The sequence below is a fragment of the Stegostoma tigrinum genome, chromosome 2, assembly GCF_030684315.1.
Source record: "Stegostoma tigrinum isolate sSteTig4 chromosome 2, sSteTig4.hap1, whole genome shotgun sequence".
Lineage (NCBI taxonomy): Eukaryota > Metazoa > Chordata > Chondrichthyes > Orectolobiformes > Stegostomatidae > Stegostoma > Stegostoma tigrinum.
In genome coordinates, this window is record NC_081355.1 from 115164908 (window position 1) to 115175966 (window position 11059).

The window sequence follows — 11059 nt, forward strand, 5'->3', positions numbered from 1 at the left end:
TTAAGCCAATCAGCTCATCAAGTGGTGGAGCAAACTCAATTAAGGCTGATCTGTTTCTTAATCCCATTCTTCTGCCTTCCCCCCCATAACCCTTGATCCCTTTACTCATCAAGAACCTGCTTGTCTTAAATACACTCCATGACATGACCTCCATAGGCTTCTATGGCAATGAATTCCACAGATTCACCACGAGCTGAAGTTCTTTCCCATCTCAGTTCTAAAGGGTTATCAATTCAATCTGAGGCTCTCTCTTTGGGTCTTATTTCCACTAAAAGGAGTGACTGCCTTCTTGATGGCCACTCTATCCAAGCCTCTCCGTATTCTATAAGATTCAAAGAGATCTCCCCTCATCCTTCTAAACTCCGAGTACAGACTCAGAGAACTCAACCGCTTCTCAGATAACAAGCCATTTACTTCCAGGATCATTCTTATAAACCTCCTATGTACCCCCTTCAATGCCAGCACATCCTTCATTTGATACAGAGCCCAAAGCTGCTTGCAATATTCCAAATGTGGTCTAACCAGAGCCTTTTACAGCCTCAGCAGTGCCGCTACATTTGTTTTCTGGTCCTTTCAAAATGAATGCTGACATTGCATTTCCCACCCTAATTGCCAACTGAACCTGCATGTTAACCACAAGAGGATCCTGAACTAGGACTCCTAAGTCACTTGGTGCTTCAGATTTCTGAAGCCTTTTCCCATAATACACCCCTATTCATCCTACTGAAGTGCGTAACCTCACACTTACCATTTGCCACTTCTTAGCCCACTCTCCTATCCTGTGCAGGTCCTTCTGCAGCCCCCTACAACCTTGACATGGGCAGTTCTTCCACACATCTTTGTATCATCTGAAAACTTAGCTAACCACTTAGAAACTGATATTCATTTCAAGCCCACTGACTCCCACAGCTACCTAGAATACACCTCCTCCCACCCACCTTCCTGCAAAAATGCCATCCCCTATTTCCAATTGCTTCGCCTCCGCTGCATCTGTTCCTAGGATGAGGCCTTCCACTCCTGTACATCTCTGTCCTTGTTTTCAAAGAACGCAACTTCCCCCGAGTGATTGAGAATGCCCTCGACCATGTCTCCCGCATTTCCTGCAACTCATCCCTCACACCGCCTCCCCGCAATAACAACCAAAACAGAATTCCCCTCATCCTCACGTAGCACCCCACCAACATCCCGATCCAACACTTCCACCATCTGCAATCCGACCCCACCACCCAAGACATTTTTCTACCCCCACCCTTGTCTGCCTTCACGGAGCGAGTGGTCTCTCCGTGACTCCCTTGTCCACTCCACACTCCCCTCCAGCCCCACCACACCCAGCAATTTTCCCTGCAACTGCAGGAAGTGATACACCTGCCCCTACACCTCCACCCCGACCCCCTGCCCAGGCCCCAAGAAGACTTGCCACATCAAACAGATGTTCACCTGCACATCTGCCAATGTGGTATACTGCATCCACTGTACCCGTTGTGGCCTCCTCTACATCGGGGAAACCAAGCGGAGACTTGGGGACCACGTTGCAGAACACCTACGCTCGGTTTGCACTAACAACTGCACCTCCCAGTCACGAACCATTTCAACTCCCCCTCCCATTCCTCAGACGACATGTCCATCCTGGGCCTCCTGCAGTGCCACAATGATGCCGCCTGGAGGTTGCAGGAACAGCAACTCATATTCCGCTTAGGAACCCTGCAGCCCAATGGTATCAATGTGGACTTCACAAGCTTCAAAATCTCCCCTCCCCCGACTGCATCCCAAAACCAGCCCAGCTTGTCCCCGTCTCCCTAACCTGTTTTTCCTTCCACCTATCCCCTCCTCTCAGCTCAAGCCCCACCCCACTGTCCTGCCTACTTACCTCATCCTGTCCCCTTGACCTGTCTGTCCTCCCTGGACTGACCTATCTCCCCACCTACACTCACCTTTACTGGCTCCATCCCTGCCTCTTTGACCAGTCTGTCGCCTCTCCACACCTGCCCCCCTCTCCCTATTTATTTCAGAACCACCTTCCCCTCCCCCATTTCTGAAGAAGTGTCTAGGCCCAAAATGTCAGCCTTCCTGCTCCTCTGATGCTGTTTGGCCTGCTGTGTTCATCCAGCTCTACACCTTATTATCTACAATGCCCTCAGTTCCTTTGTCCAGATTGTTAGACTATAAATTTTCACATTATGCAGTTAACATCGACCCCAGTGGAACTCTACAGTTCATCAGTTGCCATCCTGAAAAAGATTGCTTTATCCCCACTCTCTGCTTTCCGCCCATCTATCCATGTCAGTACCTTACCTCTAACACCATGGGATCTTATCTTGTTTAGGAGCCTCCTGAAAATCCAAAATTGATTACATTCACTAGCTCTCCTTATTCTAACTTGCTACTAACTTGCCTCTATTACTGCACATGTGTCTAAAAAATCTCTTGAAATCTTCTTTTATACTGGTTAACATATAGAGTCAGAGTTGTACAGTATGACCTTATCCTCACATTTCATCTTCTCTCCCCTTACTTAAAGGGATAAGGGCCAAATGCAGGCAAATGGGACTAGTTCAGTTTAAGAAGCCTGGATAGGATGGAGGAGTTCAGCTGAAGGGTGTGTTTTCATGCTGTATAACTCTCTTGCTTTTTCATGTTGTCCTCTGTTGATTTTCAAAGGCTTCCCAATCCTCTGTCTTCCTGACAAACCTCACCACATTGCATGCTTCTTCTTTTGCTTTTATGCTCCCTTGGACTTCCCTTGTCAGCATGGTTGCCTCGTCTTTCCCTTAACATATTTCTTCTTCCTCGACATGAACTTCTGTTGTGCTTCCTAAAATATCCCCAGAAACTCCTGCCATTGCTGCTGTAATGTCTTCCCTGCTAGGGTCCCCTTCTAATCAACTCTGGCTGCATCTGTATTTTTCTTTACTTAATTGTAATACCGTTACATCTGATTCCATCATCTTCCTCTCAAACTACAAGATGAATTCTATCCTATTATGGTCACAGCCCAGTAGGGGTTCCTTCATCTTCAGCTCCAAAATCAAGTCTATCTTGTTACACATCACCAAATCCAGAATTGCCTGTTCCCCAATGGGCTCTACAGCAAGTTGCTCCAAACAAAAAAACCATCTCAGAGAGACATCATAGCCAAAAAATCTGTATGAATTCTGTGAATTGTCAAATGCAGAAGACAAATGAATTGAATGGATTTTAAGCAAAAGAAAATATTTTTTAAAGGATCTTTGTCAAATTAATTTATTCAATGATTGAGGGACTGTTGGAGACTTCAACGGTTGACTTATTTGTCATGGTCTACGGTATGCTTTACACACTAAATGTGAAAGGGCACATTTTTCTGACACTGTACACTATGGTGTCATTGAAGCAACAATTTGGAACGCTCCACACTCTTACCAATTTAAAATATTTTTTAAAGTTTAGCAACAGAAGACATAATGGCTCAATATGTAAACAAAACAAAATATGTCCTTGCACACCTTTAACCAAGCAATTTCTCCGCCAGCCCCCCTCCCAAGTTAGAACCCATTTCCGAACAGTTGGGTTATTCTGGCCAGGACTTCAATGGCAACACACCTATAGGTTAAAGAAATTAAGTGCTAAAGTTCAGGCATATCCATTTTTGGCCTAATTGATTATTAGTTCTTTAACTCTGATGGAATTACATTTACTACTACCAATTAATGTTATGATCTCATCAATTTACATGCAATGCTTTCATTTTTAGCATTTGTAGTGCAAATATCACCAAGGAGTTCATTGTACATAAAGCTTTGTTCATCAATATATGGCAAATTCACCTTCCACAAAGGGTGTTATGACCACTGAATGTTATAAGACAATTACATAGAACAGTACAGCACAGTCCTGGCCCTTCAGCCACAAAGAATAGTAAATTCTAATTTGAGGCTTTGCTACTTAACATTGCTTCACTTCAACCATCAGTGGAGAGTAGAATCTAAATGACTGTGGTGAGATTTATTTTAAAATAATTTCCTGCATGATCCATTTGCCACCTCCCCATTGCAACTTGGAGTGGGGGGCTGTTTCTTCCCCTCTCCTCAACCTCCATATTAGAGCCTCCTACACATCCACCCTGCCTCCTTTACCTCTGACACAGCCTCTTCCCTGTTTCCCAAACTTAGTTATGGCCTCTTCATATCCTCCCCTATTAATCCATGTCACTTCACACTCCTAGGATCCAGATTCAGTCCAGAGCTGTGCCTTCAACATTGTAGTGCGAGTACTGAGATTCAAGGAGAGCTGGGCTTTTACCATCCCATTTTTTTTTGAAAGGGGGAAACAAAATGATGTTCAAAGCTGGTCCTACCTCATGTGTAACCTCTCAAAAATAAAGTCATTGTATCAAAGACATATAGCACGGAAGCAGACCTTTCGGTCCAACTTTTCCACGCTGACCAGGCATCCCAAACCCCTCTAAACCGTTCCATTTCAAGTGTCTGTCCAAATGTATTTTAAATGTTCTAACTGTACCTGCATCTAACACATCCTTTGGCAGTTTATTCCATACATGTACTATCATATTTTGAGAAGATTTGTAGCTCAGGTTGAGTTTCTAAAACAAATTAGAGGAAACCAGGCTTCATCGGAGGCTCACTGATGATGTTACCTAGAATGGTGACGCAACGTCTGAAAACTAACCTTCCAGCTCAGCGAGCAAAGGGACATGAGGGGCAGCTTTCTTGTGCTGATGACAGTACATGGATGTGAGTTTGCTCGCTGAGCTGGAAGGTTAGTTTTCAGACGTTGCGTCACCATTCTAGGTAACATCAATGAGCCTCCGATGAAGCCTGGTTTCCTCTAATTTGTTTTGTTTAGTGATGACAAAGGTGTCATCCACGTAGTGGACCCAAAGTTTGGGTTGGATGATTGGCAGAGCTGTTTGTTCGAGTCTCTGCATTACTGCGTCTGCTAAGAACCCTGATAGCGGAGATCCCATGGGTGTACCGTTGGCTTCATTCTAGCCATTGTAGGAAGTGAGAATGTGCAAACAATGTTCAGAACCATTTGCGACTTCTCAGATACTGAAGCAGTATATGTTCAAATGCAACAATACCTAGACAATAGCCAGGCTGGTGCTGACAAACGGCAAGTAACGTTGCCACCACATAACTGCCAGGCAATGACAATCTCACCACCAGCCTCTGATGTTCAATGGTGTTCATATCACTGAATCCCCACTATCAAAATCTGGGGATTTGGAGTAGGGGGTGAGCATTTACCCTTGACAGAAACTTATCTGGACTTGTCTGCTAGATCAGGACAGATGCTAGGAATACTGCAGTGAGTAACTCATCTCCTGACTCCCCTGACATGGAAACCTGATTACCACGTACCATCCTCCCTCAGCTAATGAATCATTACTCTTTCATGTTGAAAAACACTTGGAGGAAGCACTGAGGGTGACAAGGATGCAAAATGTACTCTGGGTGGATTTCAAAGTCCACCACAAATGCGTAGTTTGTGTTCTGCCGGGGCCACTCAACTCCTAACCTCATTACAGCCTTACTTCAAACAAACACGAAAAGAGAGTTGAATCCCAGAGGGGAGATGAGCATGCTAGCCCTTAACATCAATTCAGCATTCAGAGAGTAGCAAAGAGTCCCAGAAAAGCTGGAAACAGCAGGAATTGGGGCAAAGTCTCTGCTGAATGAAGTCATAAAAGGTGCATAGAATGACAGTTGCGGGTGTTGGAGGTCAATCATTTCAACTTCAGTACATCTCTGCAGGAGTACCTTGAGGTAGTGTCCTAGGCCAAAATATCTTCAGCTGCTTCAACAATAACCTTCTTTACACCATAAGAACAGAAGTGGGGATGTTCAGCGATCATTGCACAATAGTCAGCACCATTGGTGACTCCTCAGAACTTGAAGTAGTACATATTCAAATGCAACAAGGTCTGAACAATATCCAAGCTTGAGATAACAAGTGACAAGTATTATTCTTGCCAAACAATGACCATTTCCAATAACAGACTATTTAATCACACCTTTTGACAGTCAATGGTGTTCCCATCACTGATTAGCTCACTGTCAATATCCCAGGACTGCTATTAACCAGAAACTCAACTGGACTCACGACATGAACATGGTGGCTACTAGAACAGGTGTGTAACGTAACCTCATGACTTTGCAACGCCTGTCCACTACCTACGAGGTACAAGTCAACAGTGAGATGGAATACAGCCTATTTGCCTGAATGGGTGCATTGCCAACAACACAAGAAGCTTGACATTATTTTGGACAAAGCAGGCCACTTAATCCACACTGCATCCAAACTCTCCATCACCGACACTCAAAAGCAGCACTGTGTAATATCTACAAGATGCACTGCAAAAATTCACCAATGATCCAGAGACTGCACCCTCTAAACCCACAACCACTTCCACCAAGAAGGACAAAGGCAGCAGATGCATGGGAACACCAATGCCTGCAAGTTTCCCTCCCCACACCGTCCTTATTTAGAAATATATCACCATTCTTTCACTGTTGCTAGGTCAAAATCCTGGAATTCTGTCCCTAATGGCATTGTGGGTCTACATATAACTGCAGCAGTTCAAGGAGTCAGTTCACCACCACTTTCTCAAGGGCAACAAGGGACTGGCAATAAATGCTGTCCAAAATTGAAATACACATGTCCACTGGCCCCAACCTCTTATCAGCTTTGCTTGTAATATCCTCAAAAACTCTGGTTTGTTAATCATTAATTCCTCTTCATAAATCCATGTTGACGTGACGAAATCAGTTTAGTTTTGAAAAGTCCAGTTATCACATCCTTTATAATAGATTCTAGTATTCTACAACTGACAGCAGGTTAGGAGGATGTGGTTCCCCATTCCCTTTCTCAAACAATGGGTTGACATTTGCAACCCTCCAATTTACAGAACGAATAGAATCTTGATGCATGATCACTCATGCATCCACCATCTCTACAGTCTTGGGATTCCAAGGATCTGTCAACTTTCAGTCCCATTAATTTCTCCAATACTACGTTTTCTACTGATACCAATTTCTTTTTAACTTTTCTGCTTCTGATAGCCCACATCATTTTTATTCTGCCTGAATTCTCTCTCAGGTTTCAATTCACTGAGGGCTTTCTCTGACCTCACTGAAAAATGTCCCTATAAGGATATCTGACTCAGTTATACTTGTCCTTCTTTCACAGATCCCACGTGCCTCAGAATGCCCCAGAATTTTTAAATCATTTCTCCTGTACCAATTTTTCAGCCACAGGTTCATTTACACAATCTTTCTACTTCTATACTTGCTAGCATATGGAAATAATCCTTACATTAGAGCTCCAAAGATCCCCTTGCCTTCCTCCCTAAATACTGTTCAGGCCCTCATCCCCTGTCTACTTATGTCACTGGTGCCAGTGTGAATCATGACCTTTGGCTCTTCATCCTCTTCCAAACAAAATGTCCAGCAGTCGCTCTTTCACATCCATGATCCTGGCACCAGACCATCCTGAAGTCACACCTCCAGACACACCAGTCTTTGAACTGCCTCTTACTCTTGCCCTTCCATTCTGTGTCCTATGTAAGTAGCTGAGTCATTTGTAGCGGCACAATTTTGGCTCTCGCCACATTTGTCTGATGAATCATTACCCTCACCAGTATCCATAACAGGCAATCGGGAAACTCCCACGCCTATCTGCCTGGTCTTTGCGGGCTACGTAGCGGTTATTGGTTCCCTCTATTATGACCTAATCCTAATCTGAAATGTGACCACTTTGTTAAACATACTACCCACACAGATTTCAGCTTCATGTTCTAAAACTGTGACTTCAGCCTGCTCAATTCAAAAACCCAGAGCTCTTATTCTTGTAGTTGGTTACGCATCCCACGCTATCATCCTGACCATATCAAGCATCAACAACACCCCACATAGCACTGAATCAGCATTCCATACAGCCAATCTATTCTGCCATGCTTGAAGTTTACTTTCAGACTATAAACTGGAGGCTAGGGCATAGAAAGTAAAATTACTCTCCAATTAGCTACAAATAATTAACTCTTTCAAACACAGACAATTAAACTGGATGCTCACCAACTAATTATCTTATAACTCTGAAGTTACTGTTTGATTTTGATTTGCAAACCCAGCTTTTTGAAGCTTCGTGAGCAACAACAGATCACTGCTATTACTGCCGGGTAACTATAGGGTTCAAGTTCCACACCCATTTATATCTGCATTTACTTGCAGGTCTGTTTCTCACAACTCCCTTTCCAAGAAACCACAGCCAGCTTTTCAATCACATCCTTAAAATATCCATTCCTTTTACTGGCATCTTGTGCAGTTTTCATGCGACAACCCAATTTGCAGTTAGCTCTATTTGTGTACTTACCAAGCTCCAACTCTGAAATTTGGCTCCCTTAAACTCCTACATACTTCTCCACCTCTTATAAAAAGGCTTCAACCCACCAACCAGCCACCCCATTACCCACCTCTTAGACCATGCTGCATGACCTCTTCTAATATCTTCTCCTTTGATTTGGCATCCATTTTTTGCTTACACCTCTGAATCTCTTTAGGGACTTTGTTCTCCCCTATGTACAAGGTATTATGTGAATAGTTGTTCACTCCAAATAAATTTATTTGGTAACTAAATACAATTTGCAATGTTAATACTTGAGTCAATTAAATCTGATCTATAACTGGCTCACATTTTTGTGTCATCCACAATAAGTTTACTCATGTTAAAACATGACCCAGTTTATTTTGCAACTAGATGACCAAACTACTTAGTTTACCAGATTAAAAAAAAACACTGCTCTTGAAACTCAGAATTAATGTGTAAGGCTTTGAAAGATTTCTTTGCCAAGATATATCGTCACATTCAATATGAAAACATCACATTTGAATGTGTTCGCTTCTGAAAACCTTGAACACTTTACTGGGACCTTCTAATTAAGTCACTTGGCACGAAATAAAAATATATTTTCCAACATTTGAACAGTTCGTGAAAAGGACTATATGATTTCATTTCCAAACAGAAATAAAAGACAGTACGGTAATTTCAAGCCAACAGGTGACAACTCGATTTTTGAATCAAAGGCTGAGTTTAATAAGTCTTCTACACTAAGATAGGAAAAACGATTCGAATCAAATCGTTTTTCGCGAAAGAACTGTTTGGTTTAGATGCTTACTCCTGTTATTTTATTTCCTTACACCATCAACAGAAACCATGAGTCCAACGCTAAACAGCTTCATACTTGTTGCCTTTTTTTAGATCTAGTGTACAAATTAATATTCTGCTCCCCTGAGAACCATACTACTCGGGGAAATCTGCCTAGGAAAGCAGAACGACCTCCCTTACGGCATTCCTCTCTCCATGGTGTCAATCTATACTTAACAACAGTTGTGAAGAAAGATGACGCAGCTTCTGTAATCAACCTAATAAGGAAATACAAGTCTAAGCATGCACCCCCTCCATTCAAGACACTCCAGCGTGAAATTATTGTTCAACTGAATGGACAAAACCAATCACTGAAATAAAACACGCCAATCAGGTCCTCGCATGCATGTTTGCATTAGTGTTGTCTTGAAATAAACGCGTTAGGATGAATTTGTTGAGAAAGAAGCTTGCTGTACGACAGAGCCAGGCTTCACAGAAGCTTTGTTACTATGTTACGCCGCACAGCAATAAACAGACGATCTTACCCAGCCGTCATGGTAATGTTGTAGAATGTGAGCCAAGCGGTAGCAAACGGGCTGAGAGGCTTCTTCTTGACTTCTTTCTCTTCCGTCGAGCCATCCTCCTCAATGGGCGCCATGGCACCGGATGACTAAATTAAGAAAGTCCAGGCGAACAGCTGAAGCCGACCCCGGGCACGCGCCTCGCTCCCCCTTTGGGATCAGCGGACGCGCGCGTCGAGCCAGGATGCCACTGGACACTGAAGCGCACGGAATCGATTTTTTTTTACTCGATCAGGAACAACGAATGTTCTTTGCAGCTGCTGAGATTTACGTCTTTATCGTAAGATATCTCATATAATATAAAAGGAATTCATTACTGTCATCATTTTTAACATAAGCATATATTTGGTCTTAATCGTTTCTCACCAATCAAGTGAAGACATCATTCTGTAGATTGCATACCTCTGCAATCTGTGTTAACTCACTATGATTACAACATACTAGCACTCCCCTAGGCGTTTTCCTTACCTGCTTGATGTGCCATAACTTGGAAGCTGTAGAAAAACAAATATTTTCTTTGCGGGCTTCCATCCATCTGAGGAGGTTTCAGGTCAATCGGCATCTGACAATCTGCTGTGAAAACCTTGCTCTCATTTTGGCAGTGGGTATCTGCATATTGGACACTGAGGAGCTAGCGCCTCATTAATGGATAGAGAAGAACAGCTTCTTCCCCATTGTTATCAGGCTTTTGAACGGGCCTCTCATATATTAAAATTGATCTGTAGCTGCAACACTATATTCTGCATTCTGTTCTAACGCCCTGATGTGCTTATGTAAAGATTAGATTAGATTCCCTACAGTGTGGAAACAGGCCCTTCGGCCCAACAAGTCCACACAGCCCCTTGAAGTATCCCACCCAGACTCATCCCCCTATAACCCACACACCCCTGAACACTACGGGCAATTTAGCATGGCCAATCCACCTAGCCTGTACAACTTTGGACTGTGGGAGGAAACCGGAGCAGCCAGAGGAAACCCACACAGACACGGGGAGAATGTGCAAACTCCACACAGACAGTTACCCAAGGCTGGAATCGACCCCAGGTTCCTGGCACTGTGAGGCTGCAGTGCTAACCACTGAGCCACATTACAATTTACAATTTGCCTGATTAGCATGCAAAACAATACTTTGTGACGAGTCAAATTATGTGAAATCAGAATGAGAGGGATATAAGATAATTGGCAAAGGAAGTGAATGTGAGTAATTTTTCACTTTTTTTCACACAATGATGATTTAAGGCATAGAATGATGTGTTGGTGCAGCTTCTCAACTGGACAATTTAAATACACAGCTCCCCTGTTTTCTTTGTAAAGTTCACATTCATTCTTTAGAAGTT

At 43.2% G+C, this 11059-nt stretch overlaps 1 protein-coding gene across 3 annotated transcripts in view; it reads right to left on the reverse strand.

Annotated features, from left to right (window-relative positions):
* Positions 1 to 9856, reverse strand: part of hacd1 (3-hydroxyacyl-CoA dehydratase 1) — a 61260-nt gene extending 51404 nt beyond the window's left edge. The window contains exon 1 of one of the 3 annotated variants that reach the window (XM_059638712.1): positions 9687 to 9856. In XM_059638712.1, coding sequence (XP_059494695.1) covers positions 9687 to 9799 — 113 coding nt within the window. In that variant the 5' untranslated portion in view covers positions 9800 to 9856. The remainder of the gene's footprint in view (positions 1 to 9686) is intronic. The other 2 variants (XM_048547699.2, XM_048547718.2) reach the window with 2 other exon arrangements.
* Positions 9857 to 11059: the final 1203 nt, after the last annotated feature.